This window comes from Protopterus annectens, chromosome 1.part0, assembly GCF_019279795.1.
Source record: "Protopterus annectens isolate FY-2018-M chromosome 1.part0, PAN1.0, whole genome shotgun sequence".
NCBI classification, from domain to species: domain Eukaryota; kingdom Metazoa; phylum Chordata; order Ceratodontiformes; family Protopteridae; genus Protopterus; species Protopterus annectens.
Window position 1 is genome coordinate 1,530,353,879 of NC_056725.1, and position 18,942 is coordinate 1,530,372,820.

At 37.9% G+C, this 18,942-nt stretch overlaps 1 protein-coding gene across 1 annotated transcript in view; it reads left to right on the top strand.

Moving 5' to 3' along the window:
• PLG (plasminogen) overlaps positions 1–18,942 on the top strand; it is a 791,307-nt gene that overhangs the window by 750,251 nt on the left and 22,114 nt on the right. Inside the window, exon 18 of the mRNA XM_044067896.1 lies at positions 14,384–14,529. Within this exon, the coding sequence (XP_043923831.1) occupies positions 14,384–14,529 (146 nt within the window). The remainder of the gene's footprint in view (positions 1–14,383; positions 14,530–18,942) is intronic.

Below are 18,942 nucleotides of genomic sequence, written 5' to 3' on the forward strand. Positions count from 1 at the left end.
AGTAACCTCCTTCCTCACGGAACTCTCAGCCTGCGAAAATGGCAATCAGAGCTCCCTCTAGCCTTCAAACCACCACTGAAAGAAGCCGAAACAATTTATATATATATATATATATATATATGACTGCTGCCTTACCAATGACTCTTCTCTCCACCCACAAACAATCAAGGAAGCAGCGAAACTGAGGTAGATGGAAAAAACACAGGAGCTTAATGTGCTTGAACTCAACGATCGATACTCCCAGGCATCTCCAAGCCCATGAACATGCAAATGCAAGCAGCTACTTTTCAACCCCACTGCTCCCTCCAATGCCTCGCAATATACCTTCCCCACATCCCGATCACACTTCTGAAAACCGGCAAAACCGAGAGGAAATTATCCACTGATGGCCATACTGCAACCCGCAAACCAACAAGATAACAAACAGGCCTTTACTCCATAACTATGCTGGGAGGTAACCTAACAGCAACATAAAATACACTGGCGACCATTGACCAATAAAGCCTGATAACTGTGCACCTACCCCCCCCCCCCCCCGGCAACAACCTCAAATAAACCAATTCATACAAATGTAACCACTAACTACAACAAATGTGGAGAATAAGCAACAGCAGAACCTTCTCAAAATAAATTTACAAAGTAATTACTATATTCCAGTGTCTAAATTACCCATTACCTGGACCAGCTTAGTTACATTTAAGAAAGACAGCTAGGCTGCTGAAGATTACTATCCTTCATAATTTAAAAGGAAAAAAGACCTTGTACTAATAATGTAATAACTATCACCATTAACTCAACCCCTACCTGCACTCAGGAATATCTACAGGTCGTCTTGGACGTAGTACTTGCCTTAGCAAGTTCATGCCAAAATGTGATTACTTACCCAGCTACACTTGTCTAAACCCCTTCCCTCTCCACCCTTATCTCATTTCCTCCCAATCATCCCTCCCTCCATTTAACCCTTTCACCTCCCCCACCCACTTAACTCCCATTAATACATCAGCCTAACCCATTCTGAAGATGTCCCAGGACAACTTGGTTTGTTACCAAACCTCATTTACAGCGCTGTCCCCATCAACAATTATAAATAAATAAAGAAATTATATTGGACATTAAGTCAATTTCAGAGATTAAGATTTGTTACATGAATTGTACTATAAGCCAGTTTTCCATATTCAGATCATGTATCAGTCAATGTTAAGCACTTTTGTCTCACTTACATTTGATTCCAAGACATCAAATCCCTAGTTTTTAAGCTTAGCATTTTTGAAAGCTCAGACTGTAGACTGTCTATACATTCTGGTATAACTGTTACAGGGAATAACATGAAGGATCATGTATTCAACTCCATGTATTTATGTGTAAATGTTCAGTATGTTGTTTATGTAAATATAATCTATTGTATCGTTGATCTTATTAAATAAATACATTTTTATTTAATAGCCACTTTATATTATTATTATTATTCAAGATATGCAAATGTTGCATAGTGACATTTTTCTTTTTTTTTGGTTTATGCATACATATATAGCTCTGTGACATAGCTTATCTCAAAATTTCATGGACACTGTACTTATACTATAATGTGCACATAAGCTCATTATTAGCCCAAGCTAGCACATATTGTGTTACTTATGTTACTTAATATATTAATATATTTTTTATTCAGCTATATACTATTTCATTATTGTTTGTAACTTATTAATTTTTCATGCTATTGTGTTACTCACCAATTTTTTATTCACTTATATGTATTGTTTCATTACTGTTAGTATGTTGTTAATTTCTCATGGTATTGTGGAGCTTTTCTCTCCAGGCTTTTGCTCAGTTGGACACTCCCAGTCAGCAAATGTCAAATAAATAAATAATAAAAAAATATTTCATGCCCGGCAATGATATACTTCCAGACTGCCAATCTACCAAAACAGTCATTACCATGAAAACTCTGGTTGTTCTTAAAATATCTAAATTATTACTTACTTTAATATAATTTGGTAGTCTATTCCATGCATAAGCTGCTTTTGTCAGAGAGACAGTTCACCTCTCATTCCTATATAATCTTCAGGAAGATAATCCAGGGTAATTGGTGGATTATAAAAGAGAATGTAGATTTATGGAAGCCTGTGGGGGGAAAAAACCTTGATTGTTTACAAAAAGAATTTCAGTTTAAAGACTTTATTACAGCATGATGGTAAACCTACCCTTACTGATAGACTGAAAAGGACTTATAAGTGCGGGCTCTGCACTGCCTGCAGATATATATGTGAGGGTAGTTATATTATGTTACTACATGGTCACATTGTACTGGCAGCCTTTGGGAGCATTACTTGTACTTCTACTGGAATTGTTTATATCAGTGTATGCATGAGATATGAAGCCTTTTACATAGGTATGACCTCAAGAGCCTTCAATAAAAGGGTAAAGGAGCATATTTACACTTTAAAAACTAAGAATCCTAATAATGCTGTATACAAGCACAGTATTGCATGTATACATTTTAGCAAATTCCTTTTTTGTGTTGGAACAAGTATCAGTAGATTGGGGGGAGGGGGGTCCATAAGAACCTTATAGAGAAAAAATAAATTATGTGGTAGATCAAGCTACAAGCTGACCAAGAACCTGATTTAAATGAGGTGATTAATATAGCAATAACTCATGCCTGGGTGTGGGTAATGCTGGATTTACCCACGGTTGATGTAGTTTGGTCACAAGAGTGAAGCCCGAGTGGCCAAACAAAGCCAACCGTGGGTAAATCCAGCATTACCCACACCCAGAAGTGGGTTATTGCTATTATACAATGACATTATTTAATAAAAAAATATTACTTTTCTTGAATAATGGCATTGTATAATGCCTCCTTGCTGCCCTTCCGCAGCTGTCTGGTATTCTGCGGCATTTCTGAGGCACTGCGCATGCGTATGCCAACACAGTACATCAGAGCTGTGGGCAAAAGCAATGGAGAAAGCAAGATCTCTGTTGCTTTTTACAAACTGTTTCGCTATGTTAAATGGGTGTAACATAGCGAGACAGCTTTAAAAAAAGCAACAGAGAATCTTCGTTGCTTTTTTTAAAGCTATCTCGCTATGTTAAACCCATTTAACATAGCAAGACAGTTTGGAAAAAAGCAACGGAGAAAGCAAGATCTCCGTTGCTTTTTACAAACTGTCTCGCTATGTTAAAGGAGTTTAACATAGCGAGACAGTGTGAAGCAACGGAGATCTTGCATTCTCCATTGCTGTAAAAAAAAAAAAGAGTTATAGTAATGGAAAAAGTTCGGGGACCGGACCTTTTTCATTACTGTAACTCTGATTTACAACGTGCATGCTGACCAATCACTGTGCACGTTTTTGAATATTAATGGGGAGTCATTGTATAACAGTAAGTGTTTTCTTAAGGATAGAAGGGTTAAAGTTAGAAAACATATATAATGTTATGGTGGTGACAATGTTTTTTCCTGTATTTTTTTCTATTTTTAACAGCTTGTGTCTTTAAAAATATGAATTGTGATATAATTATCCTATTATGTTTTTTATATAAAAAGATTTGCATTTGAATGTAAATTTTTTTTCTGATTTCCTTTGGACAAAAAGCAGATAAACTTGTGTTACACTTAATTGTTCACATTCATTCCTTCCAGTCTCAGTGCAGCAAGTGGCTTTTTGCTTTTATCCATGTACACAAGTCCTTAAATGAATCTATAGTTTCAAACACTATGTGCATTATTAAATAAGCATCTTTCAACCTATGTCTCCCAAATGTCATCTATTTAGTTTTTGATGTATCTATTATTATTATATTATCCTTCTATGCCCAACTGGTTAATTTAGTCAAGTTCTTTTCGAGACATGCCCTATCTGTAGTCAGGTAATATGTTTTCCCATTTACACGTATTCTGAATACAGACTGTAAATGGCTTAATAACAGTAACAAGGTGGGAATTCTGTGTTTCATAATCACACTAGTATTATTTTCCTTAAGTGTACAGTTAAAGTCTTCTGTCATTAGTATACTTTCCATCCTATTTGAAGTAAAAATTTCTAGATACGTACTAGAAAATTTAGCTTTAATTCTAGAAACCAGTACATATTAGCTAAGACTAATATTCATCGTTGATATTCCATAATGTCCACATACATCATACCTTTATCATCACTGTATGAGTCAATAACCCTAGGCCTTATAATACAATTTCTCTGTAAGACTGCCGTACTCTTCTTGTTTTCTTAAAACTAGAGATTTATAATACTATGTATTGCTTTCTAGTAATCTAAAGATATGATCTTGCAAAAACGTTTCTTGTAAAATGTCAATTGCATTCTATGCATTTTCAATATTTAAACAACCGCTCTTATTGCCATTGTTGATGCTAGTTACATTTATAGAAGCATATTTTAAAGAACACATCTTGTATCATTCACCTACATATTGCTATTGCTAATTTCTATTCTGTAATCTCCACAGTAGCTCTGACCCTTAGAATAATAGCTGTATGAAAGAAAAGGAAAATTATTACAGGAGAGCTTATTTTTTTACATAGACACAAAAAACAAAGAGCTAAGAATATTAAATATAACTAAACTAAAATAAATCAATTGCCTTCCATAAAATTCAAGGTGAAGAAAAATCCTATTCAAACTATCCTTCGAGTTTTTTTTAATTTCTCATGCCCACTTATGATAGTTGATCTTACTTTAAATACGTAGACCACCTTATAGATCATCAAATAAATGCTTTATATAGGCTATTTATAATTTTATTATAAAAACCTAAATTACAATAGTCAAAAAAAGAAAAAAAAAATCTGTTTAACTTCTTATCATGTATTTGGTTTTAAACATATTTGTAAACTTTGGAATCATGGGTAACTATTGGATGTGCACTCAATGAAACTAAAGAGGGGACCATCCAACTTTCTGAAAGGCCTAGAACATTACAAAGTCAAGCAAATTATATAGAGTTGCACAAGTATTGTTGGAATTTAACCCCCCACCACAAGAAATGGATCTTTTAACAGTTCTTTAGTAATCCTATTTAACCTTATTTAGTTATTCAAAGCACGTAAATTCCTGTTTCAACTAGTATGTACCAACAATATTGTATAGCAAAAAATGGGTTTCAATTTCACACCCCCCCTGTCATATAGTGGTTTGTATCCATTTAAATGTATGTTTAATCTCCAGAATCATAGGTAGTTACTGGGCATTCAGTCAATGAGATCATTTAGAAGACCATTCAATCCTTCCAATATCCCCGGTGCACAGTCCAGTCAAGTAACTTTCCCAGAGTCACACAGTGGGCAGATGAAAGCTGCAGCAATCAAATCCCAGACCACAATAAACTGCTTCTCAGCAGCTCAGAGCTTCAATCCAATGCACCAAACACCAGACAACACAGTCTCCAAAACTATCACATTACTACATTTTCAAGGCCCTTCAAGTTCTACAAGTAAAGTTACATGCCATGTGCTATGACACTCACAGCCACCACCAACTCTCATTTAGGTGAAGCTAAAGGTACTCCCACAACAAACTTTTAATGGCCCTATCAGAATGCCTTGAACTCATGCAATCCCACTTTATCTAATATGTATCAGCAAATTCCTATAGGAAAAAAAATCTGTTTTAACTCCATTGTCCATTCCATTGCTTAGTAGTGTGTGTCCATTTGAACATATGCTCAGTCTTTAGGATCACAGATAGTCACCAGACATGCAGTAAAAGAAGTCATTTTGGAGACCTTCCCAGCATTCCAAATGCAACAAAGCACTGGCTGGTCATGTAACCTAATCAGAGTCACACAGCTGGCCAATGAATGCTAGGAAAGTCAAACCCAGTGCAAAAAACAGTTCATAGATTTAATTCCCTGCATTAACTGTCAGATTTAAAACTCCTTCCAACATTCATTTTATTCATTATCTTAAGCCTGCTCAGTTTCCATAGGTAAAGGTCATATGCTGTTAGCCCTAACATGTATAACTATTACTCACCCTTATTTATGTGAAGTTAAATGTTCTTACACAATAATTTGTAATAACCCTATCTGAATGTTTAAGTCATATACCTTCCTGTTTTAACCAATATGAACCAAAATATTGTATAGAAAAAGAGAAAGTCTGTTTAATTTCATGTCCCTAATCATCATATATTAGTTTGTATCCCTTTAAACATTTGTTTAATCTTTAGATTCACAGGCAAACCAGGCATGCGGTCACAGTCAATCAGCCTACCAAGATCACTACCCCAGTAACTCCAAAAAAGAAGTTATGCACTTACCTTAATGTTCCATGTGCGTTGTCCATCTAGGCATTTATTCTCATTGGTGGGTTGGATCCAATCCACTAGATCCATCTTGGCCCATTACAAAAGGACTTCAGCAAAGCTTCTAGGCATTCTACCTTATTGATAATGCACTCCCAATAACTCCCTCAGATCTTGTTTGCCTATGACAACTAATATTAGAGGTAAAACTATTCATAGATTAACAGAAAAAAATGGTTTCTGAGACTATAGAGCCCTATAATGTCCAATTAGTGCTACTCAGTTTTTCAGGAGTATAGGCAGGGGGTATGGTGGGTGGGTTGTGAGAATAAAGGCTGAGATGGGCAACACACATCTAGCATTACGGTAACTACATAACTTATGGGGAACACACATCTAGCATTACGGTAACTACATAACTTCTTTAAGTGATGTTGTCAATCTCACCTTTTTTTCTCACTGGTGGGATCGCATCCCAAGCTACCTGATTCTTGAGTGTCTCATGGAAGAATATTCCTCAGAACCAATGGGTGCTCTGCTCCTGGAGGCCAAATCCGCTTTGTACTGAGTAATAAAAGTATGAGGGTTTGCCCATGTTGCTGCAGCACAGATATTATCCAAAGGCAGCCTAGCTGGAAAAGCTGCAGAAGTAGCTATCGCTCTAGTGGAATGACATTTAACAGAGGTAGTGAGGGTTTTGTTCTTAGAACTATAAATGAAGGAAATACATTGAGAAAGCCATTTAGATAAGGTAACTTTAGATACTGGGAGGCCTTTCCTAGTGTCAGAGTAAGAAACAGCTGGTCTGATTGTCTGATTTCTGCAGTTCTATGTAGGTAGAAATGTAACTGTCTGTGGGCATCCAGTAAATGTAATGAGTATTCTCCTTTATTCTGGAAATTTGGGAAGAATACCAGTAACTCGATAGATTGATTGAGGTAATTTTCAGACACAGCTTTGGGCAGAAATGAATGGTTGGTGCATTAAGAAACTCTGTCCTTGTGAAATACCATGTATGGTGGCTTGGCAGATAAAGCTTGTAATTCTGAAACTCTCCTTGCTGAGGTAATGACTACTAACAGGAACATTTTCCAAGAAAGTTACTTCAAGTCACAGGAAGCAAATCCCTCAAAAGGAGGATAGATAATATTTGACAAAACAAAATTCAGATCCCAAGGCGGGGGTGGGTTTTTGTATGGGGGTCTTAGCATTGTCGTTCCCTTCAAGAATGCTGTACAAAGTCTGTTTGACATGGTGCCACACCCATTTTCTCCTATATGAAAGTTTGACATTGCTGCCAACTGAACTCTAATAGTGACGACAGAAACACCCTCATTGAAAAGCTTAGCCAAAAAAAATTCTAGTAAACAATGAATGGCAGCAGTAAAAGGGTTTGTTTGATTAGTGCTAGTCCATGAAACAAATCTCTTCCATTCCCTTTGTACATCTTATGTATAGATGATTTATGAGAAAATAACAAAATGTGTCTGACGGAGATGAAAGGAAAGGAAACCTGGCAATCAGGAGAACTGGAGCAGCCAAGCTGTTAGTTTCAGATTGCTCAGACTGGGATGAACCATCCCTGATGGGTGAGTCAGAAAGTCTTGAACAGGCTCCAGAAACCATGATTCACCCCAAACATGAGGCCGAAGGAAAGGAAACCAAATCTGTTGAAGCCAGTGGGGGCAGTTAGGTTTATTATCATCTTCAAAAATCTTACTTTCTGCAGAAATTTGTGGATTAGAGGAATTGGTGGAAAGGCATAAAGAAGTCCTGGCGGCCAATCGTGAACAAGTGCATCCCTTGGGTGCTCCCTCCAGAGGGAGGATCAGGGCAAAGTAGTTGCTGCATTTGATATGTAGGGCAAAGCAAAGAGGTCACAGCAAGGCTGGCCCCATTTTCAGAAGATCTCTTCTGCAACTTTTTGACTGAAGGACCACTCGTGAGGCCATAATATGGCTCTGTTCAATTTGCCTGCTATTACGCTGGACTTCCCTGGTATGTGCATTGTTATCAAAAAGTGGATGGAAGATGTTGCCCATTGTCACACCCTCAGGGCTTCTCAACAAAGGGGGTACAACCTGGTTTCCCCCTGTTTATTTAAGTACCAGACCACAGACATGTTGTCTGACTGGATTGCTATCATTCCCATAGAGAGAGAGTCTTGAAATGCTTGCAACACCAAAAGTACGGCCCTCATCTGCAGGACGTTTATGTGCAAATGGCCCTCTTGTTGTTACCAGATGTCTTGGATTGTCTTCGCTGGATAATGGACCCCCCCCCCACCCTATCTGGGAAGCATCTGTGGTCACTGTGGTGTGTAGCTAAGAAGGAATAAAGTGACAACCTTGAGACACCAGGGGAGAGGAAGGCCACCACTGAAGATGCTTTTTGCATGAATTGATTATCATGATCTTGTGTGTCATTGGAAGCTCTAGAATTCACCATTGTGTCGAAAGTAACCACTGAAGAATTCTCATGTGGAAATGAGCTAGAAGAGTGAGGACAATTGAAGCAGCCATGCTGCCCAGTACTTGGAGAACTAGTTTAGCAGAGGCTCATTTCATTCTGATCAAGATTTTTACATAATGCCGAAGATCATCCACTCTGTCTTGTGGAAGTTTTGCTATCATTGTTGTTGTGTTTATCTCTGCTACTATGAAGACCAAGCTCTGACATGGCTGTTGAGCAGATTTTTCATAATTTATTGTAATTCCTAGGGAAGAACAGAGCTGTAGAGTGTAGTCCCCGGCTTGTAGCAGAAGATGTCTGGTTGAGGCATTTATGAGTCAGTCGTCCAGATATGGAAATACCCGGAATCCTTGACATCTCAGGTGAGCTGTCACTACAGCCATGCATTTGATGATCACTCTGGTGGCTGTAGTAAGACCAAAGAGCAAATCTCAAAACTGAAAATTACTAGCTCCTAGCCGTACATGCAAGTGCCTTCTGGATCACCTTTCCATTTATATATGGTAATATGCATCCTAAAGGTCTATACAGCACATCCAATTGTCTTTTTCCAAGAATGGAAATATTGAAAGTAGTGTCACCATCCAGGACTTGTTTTTTTTCACAGATTTTTTCAGAATTCTGAAATCCAAAATTGGTCTCCAGTCCCAGTTTTCTTTGGAACTAAAAAGAACCTTGAGTAAGTTCTGAATCCTTTCTGGTCTGCGGAGACTTCTTGGATGACTCTTTTTCTTAGCAACTTTTGAATTTCTAAGGTTGCTTGCTCCTTTTGACTGGGTATAATGTCTGGAGCAGATTTGTTTATTGGAGTGAGGAATGAGAAGGTAATAATATAACCCAGGGATATTATATCCTGCACCCGTATATCATTTGTTATTTTTTTGCCAGGTATGAAAGTGCGGAGACAATCATATCCCTGACTGCTTCCAGAGGTGAGCAGTCAGGCACCCCTTCAGGAGCGCTGAAAAATGTCTACCAAAGAAAGATTGTCTGGAGCCTTGATTCTGCAGGCCTCCCCTGCTGCGAGGCCGGCATCTTCCATTATTATTCTCCCCTCTGCCACTAGGGGATCTTTCACCCAGTGTCTTGGAAAGACCTTTGTGATTTTCTGAACTACATGTTTCTGCTACCTCTTTGGCCTTTGGAAAAGGGTCTAGTAGGTGTGGGAAAACTTACTCCATTAGCAGATAAGGTCTTGCTTTCCTGTTCACACATGGTGAGTTTTTCTTTTACTTTGGGCTCAAAAAGAGAGGAGCCATCAAAAGGGGCATTAGTGAAGAAAGCCTTGAAGGGCTCAGCAAAATTGCAAAAGTGCATACAAGCCTGTCTCCTAAGAAAGATGCCTGAATCCACTGCTGCACTCATTCCATCTGTTGCATATGATATGAGACTCATGGAAGAGTTTACAACTGAAATGAAGGTGGTGAACTGAACAGTTATTTTGCCTGCCGCCACGTCAGGTACAGGTCCTTGGAGGGAGTCTGACAGTTCTTTCAGCAGGTCCCTCTGTAATCTAGTAAAACGAATCAAGTAGTTCAGTGACTGTAATGCAAAGGCTGCTGATGAGAAAACGCACTTCCCATACCTATCCATGGTCCTAGAATCTTTATTCAGGGGATGGATAGAGGAACTGGTCTCAGATAGTTCCTTTTTAGTGGCCGCTGCCATGACCAAAGCATCAACTGCTACACCTTTAGTGAAGAAAGACTTGTTCTTGCGGGCAGTAATATATTTATTTGGCCTCCTAGGAGTCAGTTCTATGGAGTCTGGGGTCTCCCAAGCCTTCCAAGAGATTAAATCAATAAGCTCATCAGAAGAAGTGTCAACCATGAGGTAGAAGGGCAAGACCCACAAGCCTTCCGGTATACCGACTCCTCAGCTATAGGAGATGTGGACTGTGAAGACACATCTTCAGGAGGTGACTGTGGGAACCCTTCTGCATTACTGAGGTCAGAATCAGATGTGACTGAATCTTCTTAGCAGTAAAGATGCTTCTTCTTGCAAGTCATCTTCTGAGATACTTCCTCAGTGGGGTAGTCTGGGGAAATTTCAGAAGGCCGGGTCCCTTGCTGGACGACCTGAAGCCTGTGGTCTCATGAGTCCTGCAGAGAGGGTACATGTGAAAGTAAAGTCATCAGCCCAAAACTGGAAGAAAGATCCTGGATAGAATGTGTCTAAGACTGGGATGTAGTCATTACCATCTTCATAACCTCAAAGGCACTCTGTCCATGAGCCGAAGAACACCCTGGATCCGACAAATGAGTTGCTGGATCCAATGGAATCTTCAGTGCAGGTGACAGAAGCTCCAAGATAGAGATATGATCTGAATTCACCTGTGCCAAAGCCCCCACAGACAGGGTCAGATCCAGAGAGATACAAACCTGCTCTGCAGGTCCGACCAGGGAGTGCCAGCTCCTAGAGATCTCCTGTTCTGATTAAAAAGAAGCACTCAGGGCAGACATCGGATCTGAGTAACCCATAGGTATAGAATCCAAGACAGACACCAGTTGGACGTCCGAATCTTCCAGGTCTAAAACCAGAGGATGGATTGGAGGAGGAAAAGGTGTTAATAAGGAGGACTTTGTTGGTTCCAGTTCCTTTTGGCTCTGATACAATAACAATTTGTCCAAAGCCGGTATCTTCAGTAGCATCTGCACTACCCTGTCCACATCATCATCAGACAAACTCCTGGTAGACTGAGTAGATAAGGTTGGAGAGCTGGACCTAGTCAAAAAGGAAGATGGGAGCTGAGAAGGTATTGGTTCAAAAGACAGAGAATGGCTCCAGTATCTAAATTCGGTAGGAGTCAAATAGGTCAGAGCCAAAGGCTGAAGCTGTTCCAGTGAACTATTAATGGTCCATTTTCATGAGTCTTTTTTTGTTAGAAAAAAAAACAGCTTTTCATCCAGGTTTCTCTACTTCTTTCTTTAGACTTGTATTACTCCAGTATTTTTTTTTCCCTGAAGATTGGTCTTTTGTGATTTAAAAAGGGAAAGAGCATCTTCTAAAAAGTCTAAAGTACTTGCTGGAAATAAAATGTAGCACTTAATATGACATGTTTAGGGACTTTACTATTGGTAAGCATACCTTTCTTTTTTTCCTTTATTGTCTGTGCATAGTCATTATCAAACCTGAAGACAGAACTACTGGTTTTCATTGGAAGATTTTCCCCATGCAGTTCTAATAACAAACTCATTGTCCAAATGTGACATGAATTTGAGTTATAGACTTGAGGGACTCTTTCCTTAAATGGTTGTTTTATGAGAGATGTATGAGCTTTCTGTACAACATATGGCAAGCTCTAGTCCACCAAAAGGTTTAACACTTTCAGAATCCATCACATGGGGAAATTAATCATGTTTTCACCTTCCATTTTCTCAAGTATATCAACAATTCTTATATCACTTCTTCTTTCCTTGTCTGGTTTTCTGGGTCATTTACGCTATCCAGTAGTCAGATATTGTTTAGATAAATTCAATATGTTTTTGCTTGCTCACCCTATAGTCTCTTGATGTAATATAAACTCATTTCTATGCTACATATGTGACCATTTTGTAGTTGTATTATCGTTTATAGAAGTTCAAACTTCGTTGCCATTCTCATGCATATAGTCTACCTTTTTATCCTTACTATCTATTTTAAAAGTGATTCATGTATCGAAGATAATATTTTCTGGAACTCCTTCTTTGTAGAGATGATCTCTTGCCTAGTAAGTTTTGGAAACTGACATCTTTCAATTGATCTGTTGATATTTATTCAGAAAGGAGTTTTTAAATTGCTAATTTTTTTTTGATCCTGAGACAAAATACAAGTTGTCCTTCACTTTTAGCACTGAGTGGATCAAATGTGATCACAAAATTCTGTTAAAACATTTCTAATAGTACAGAACAAGCAAAATATGCTACCATACCCCAGAAAGATACATTTTCTTGAGAAGGCCATTTATGATAAGTTGATATAAACGGAAACTGTGTTACCTATTTTTTACTGACTCCAAAAGATACATAAAACTCTATATGATCCCTTGAAGGCCATTTGTAAGTGGATCCCTTGAAAAGGGTAGGGTTTACACTGATTGAAATATGTTAAAAAATTGTAACAAGTACAGGACACAACTGATGTACTAAACATAAGTTAAATAATATTGTATGGCAACAATAGAATTGTTTGAGTAATTATTGAGTATTCAAAATTACATTGGCATGGAGGTTCAGTTCTATGTATAATTCTGGCAAAAAGAAGTTTAAAGTAGAAGGGGTATTTTTGAAATTCGCCCGTCTCCTGTATTTTCAGTCTTTTTTTTTCAGCTTATCAGCACTCAGCAATTTGAGTGCCAGCATTTCAGCAGGGAGTTGTCTAGTACTCTAGCCTGACAGTGAATTAACAAAGAGTTAAAGGCAGCTACAGAAACATGAAAACAGGGTGCGAGACTCACAGAACATGGTGAGGGTAATGTATGGCTGGATAAAGGTTGAAATTTTGAATGTCATTTGTCTGAAGTTCAACCTGCCGAGGATCAAAGCTCATCCATAGGAACTCACAGTCAGCAAGTTGTGCTGGCAATAACACCCTTTTAATAAGTAATTTACCCCCTTCTTCAAGTTGGTGCATCCATGGAGTTAACATATATAGGTTTGGGGGCATAAGGGGCTTGTCCCTCTATGGATGGGTGCATAGGACCGGCTCACCATGCAAAATACGCATAAAAAAGTTTTCTTGGCTTTTTTCAAGTAATGCAGTTCAGGGATTCTGATCCTCATCAGCTTGAACTTCATCCACTCATAGTGGACACAATGGCAAATATGTGAGCTACGGAAATGATGGGTCACATTCTAAAGTTAATCAGATTATCACTGCAGCAGTGATTTCATTTGTAGGAATAAGATGTTCTTCCCCTTTTTTCACTGCAGGTTCCCACAGTCCTCACATAAGCAGATTCATTTTCAATAGCATTTGAGGTTGTTAGTGTTTAAATTCCAACATCCCAGTAATCCCAAATGGTACCCACTCTGCCAGTGGCATATCCTAAAATAAGGAAAACTGTTCTGGTAAACCACTGGAGTAGTGTTGCTAAGAATGCATTTTTCCCATAGCAGTTTACACTACCCAGGCTGTCCCAAGCAAGAAAAAGTTTTCATGTACACTTGGAGGGGGCACTTTCACTACCTCATCACATCAAGAGAGACTATTTCATGTACATATGAAGGATTGTGCTTCACTCCAAACTTTCTGTTACTGTCTTATAGAATATGATCAATGTGTCAGCTGAACTACATGCTCTGCCTACAAATCTGGCTTTGAAACATCAACTATCTGATTGTTGTCATACTAAATAAGTACTTTGACCTCCTTGCTGAGGCAGTGGTCTCTCTATTTTCATTATTTGCAAACTCCCCTCCTCATCACTAGAATGAAAATTGTTATTTCTTTGGACTTTCTGTGCCTCCAGTTAAATTCTCTTACTTGAATTTTCAGTTCTGAACACAAGTCAGTGGTACCAGAAGTGAGAATGAATATGTCCTACTCCAGGGTTGTCAATAAAAAAAAATGTGTGATATGCCTTCTTTCCATAAATTACAAAAGGTTGAAAGGATGTCATTTGTATGTTATTTTCTAGGTTGTTTTCATTCCTGTTTTGTCTGCTCTTTTTGCAGGTACATCAGGAGAGGGCTTCCTAAAGGAAACAGGGTTCCCAGTAATTGAAAATAAGGTCTGCAACCGGGCAGAATTTCTGAATGGAAAAGTATCCGACAAAGAGCTTTGTGCAGGAAACATTGATGGTGGAACAGATAGCTGTCAGGTTAGTTGAGATTAGTAGGCATGATATATTTCAATGCATCTTTCTAATAACTGTTAATAGATTTCTTATTAATCAGCTGCATTACAGCATGTAATGCATGATGATTTTGAGTTTGCTATACGTCTTACTTTATCAATTCTTCAAGCATGCAATAATATACAATATAATTTTCTTGGAGGTTATTCAAGCTAAAAGCATACCTCAACATTTTCAATTAATTTCTACAATGTAAAATCATAGCTTCAGTAAAACACACAATTGCATTTTTCCTAGCATGGATAATTTAGACATATTTATCATATCTTCCCATTTCTGTATTGCCACATTTTATTGCGTATATATCATAATGGTTCATGATGAGTATGAAAAGAATTACATTTTTGGATTTAAGAGCATCTGTAAAAGTAGTGGTAAGGTTTTTTTTGAGAGTAATAAAGAATCATTAAATTAACAACAATTTATGAATGACATTCAGCAAAGTATTTTGAAAGAAATGTTATCCAAATGTGCTGAACTCAATGTCAATATTAAAAATACTGGCTTAGCACAGAGGAGTCAAACTATGAGCTGTTAATGAACTGCTTCCGAGAGACCAGGGTGTGATTCCCATAGCTTCCAGTTGCCTCCTCTGAAATCTGAGCAAGTCAGTGAAGCAAAATATGCTTCTAGGTCACCCTTGAAAAGGGACACTGCTGTCCAGTGGGCTTATCTGTGCAGCAAATAAGTAAAAATAATCATCATCAATTATCATTTCTTAATGGGGTCAAGTTGTCAGTTTAACTGTCATCCTCTCTTTTGATTCAGTGCCACACTCCTACCTTCTTAATCACTCATGTCTAATTGTCACGGGTCTTTGCTCACACAATCCATCCTTCTCTTTGCTGGATGTCCTCATTTCCTCTTGTTATGCCCCTGTCTCTTCCAAATCTTCTTCACCAAATCATCTTTTGCTATCCTGCACAAGTGACTGAACCTCCATTTTCCATTTTTCTTTGATTTTTTCTACAACTGGAGCTGCTTTGGCTTCTGCTTTGATGCCATCAATTCTTTGAATGTCACACAGTATACAACCTGCTGCCTCTGTCAAGCACTTCATCTCCATCACCTCTAGATTCCTCAGCTGTCTGGGTTTCTGTACCATGCAGTAATACTGCTTGCACTACTGTTTTGTACACCTTACTTTTTAGCATTTTTGGAATTTTTCTGTCACATGCTACCCCTGACCCTGTGTGCCAGTTGGCTGCAGCCCTCTGATTTTAATTTTGACCTCCACATTCAGACTTCACTCCTCCTCAACCACCCCTACCAGATACTTGAAAGTGTTAACCCACGCCATTATTTTCCCTTCTATCTTAATTTCAGCTTATTCTAATTTCTCAATTTGCTCTCATGACAAGTGTCTTGTCTGTACTCAGTTTTATCCCATGTGCTATCAGTTTTACATTTCATTTCCTTGTCATTTAATGAAGTTCCTGTTCATAGACTGCTTGTAATGCTACATTATCTACACAAAGCGGCTTTGTTGCTTTGAGCCCTTTGACTTGTTTTCTAATGAGTTCATTACTAGTATAAACAACAAAGGGCCCCGAGCTAAACCCTGATGCATACCAACACCCCCTGAGAATCCATCTGTGAGTCTGAACACTGTTTATACATGCATCATTGGTCCTTGTGCATAGTCTACACTAATTTTGCCAAGTTTTCAGACATTTCACTGCCCAAATCAGCTTTCTTCAAACCTTACCATATGCTTTCTCTAAGTCTAAGAATGCCCGATTTGTTTCTTTCTTTAACTCTACCTTCTTCTCTTACATTCTTAACTCTCATCAGTGGCGGCTGGTGACTTCAAATCAAAGGAGGGCTGCAGGAGACAGCTGAATGGGTGGGCTCAATGGGAAGGGGTGTGGTCAATTAGAAAGGGGAGGAGCTATGCTCAAAACCACAACAACTAACTAAATACACTGCCCTGGGTGCCAAACCGTCATTATGAGAGTCCAATCAAGACAAAATGAAGTGTAGAAGAATAAAAATATTTCAATGCATTGGCTGCATGACAGCTTACTTAATATCTAGATGGAAACAAAAAGGTTGTGAGGCATGAAAAAATAAATTACTTTTTAAATACATTAATGGAATGCCAGTCAAAATCAAGTAGCACTCAACTCAAACCACTTCTTGCACTGCAGTTCTAATTATAATTTATATTCAGCTTTATTAAAGTACCAAGTAACATGCCAAAAGTAGAAATGTCTGATGCCCCCACTTGTAAAAATGTTTCTTATCCAAAAAAAGACCTGCTGCCTGACAACTATCTACTTGTTTCATGGGGAAAACATGATCAAAGTAAAAAATGAAAAGCAAACAAGAAATAAGCTCAAGATACATTGCTTAAAAGGATTACTGTACAGGTTATGGACCACACGATTGGCATTCTGCTTAGTTTACGGGTAAAGCCTGCAGAGATGACTGGAAGTCTCCAAGTGTAATGAGCTTCTTAAAATAATGTAATCTGTCCTTTATTACAAATACTGTCATATGCATTTCAATACCCAAGGCTTATACATTATCTAGTTAAGTATTCTCTACATGGCAACAACAGAAAGACTTTCAATGTTGGCAATTCTTTAACAGTATGCTTATTAAAGCTTACTTGCATCTTACGATCTCAGCCAAGCTTACCTGATGGTCATTAAAGTATTGCTACTTAAACACAGAGCAACAGGCACTTTGAGTAATAAGCATAAATCAACAGTACAAAAAATATGACAGAAACCAGATCATTCTGCAAAAATCAAGGACAGATGAAAAGCCACTCTGGTACTTATGTCTACCTTGGATGGGGGGATACATTGCACATTTACACTGCATAACTACTCCTTGCCTTGCTTCTACACATCCAGAGTCACTACATGGGGGAGTGGAGTGCAAGAAGTATGTCACAATTTGAAATGTCTCTGGCTGACTGTGATGGCCCTGACACATTTGTCATACCTCTCAAACTCAGAGCAAGAAGTCTGGACAAAGCCATACAAAGAAGTGGGACAAAGGCCCAAAAATAAGGACAATTTTTAAATATTGCTCTTATAAACTTAGAAAGATAATACAATAGGTCTTGCATTAGTATGAATTTTCTGAATGGTATGAAATCTGAAACTCAAATGTCTGTGTCATTATTTTCTAACTTCAGTCTTTAATGATTTGTCACTAATTTGCCAAAGAAAAAATTCAATTTTGCCAAAAAAAACACAATTTTATGAAAAATGGACCACAAATGTGATGTAAAAATATAAAATAGCCACACAATACAGCTGGGAACCTGTCAAAGAAGGGACACTTTAATATTAGTACTGCTAACTTGAGCAGTTGACAAAATAAAAGAATCTACATGCATTTCTGAAATAAAAGTAATCTATAACTCTGATTATTACAGTTATTTCTTAATTGTAAACCCTCCATGTTTTCTTCCAAAATTACTGTTTTGCGGAAGGATTATTAGGAAGAAGAGCAACATTTTGAGCCAAAATCAGGGACTGTTGAGAGGTTTGGCTATGCCTAATTCTATAAAGCAATTTATTTGCATGTACCTCTCAACCTGTTAATGCAATAAATCTGGACAAGGCCAAATATATTGGGGGAACATATAAACAGTACTAAAACTTGCTTTTGTATAAACTGACACAGTTGATAGAACAGGTCTTACTTTAGCATGCATTTTTCTGAAGGTTATGAAGTCTGAAACTCAGTGTGTCATTGTTTAGTGACTTAATTCCTAAATGATTTGCCAGAAAACCACAAATTTTATGAGGAACAAACCAAAAATAAGAAGCAAAAATCTATTCATTCTTTGAAAATCTGGACATTTGGGAGGTATAGTTCAGCTGGGGCTGTCTTTAAGTTTGCTGCCCTTCCCCCTCACAAAATTATGGTCGAATGGAGCCTCCTGCAGCCATTCCAATGATCCATTACTTGGCTATTTCACTCCATTTCCCATAAACACTAATGTGCATACTGATTTACTTCTATGATGATTTGGACTTCATTTAAAAGTTTTATTTTGCATTTTACAGCACAAACACTAAGACATCTGCTAAACAAACTTAGCATTAAAACTTCTCTGCCTTTGAAACTCACATTCATTGAAACAGCATTGAAACCCACATTCAAAGAAAATACATTTTACAAGTGGCAGAACTGCTCAATTCAGAACATCTTTCCAGTAAACAATGAAACAAAATGCATGCACCCATAATGACAAAAATGCCCAGTTCAGAACATTTCCATCATAAAAGTCTACTCAAACGTCTAAAGTCCACCATTATCAGTAAATATGCAAAATTCTACAGTCCACCATTATCAGTAAATATGCACAATTCTACAGTCCACCATTATCAGTAAATATGCACACTCTCTGAA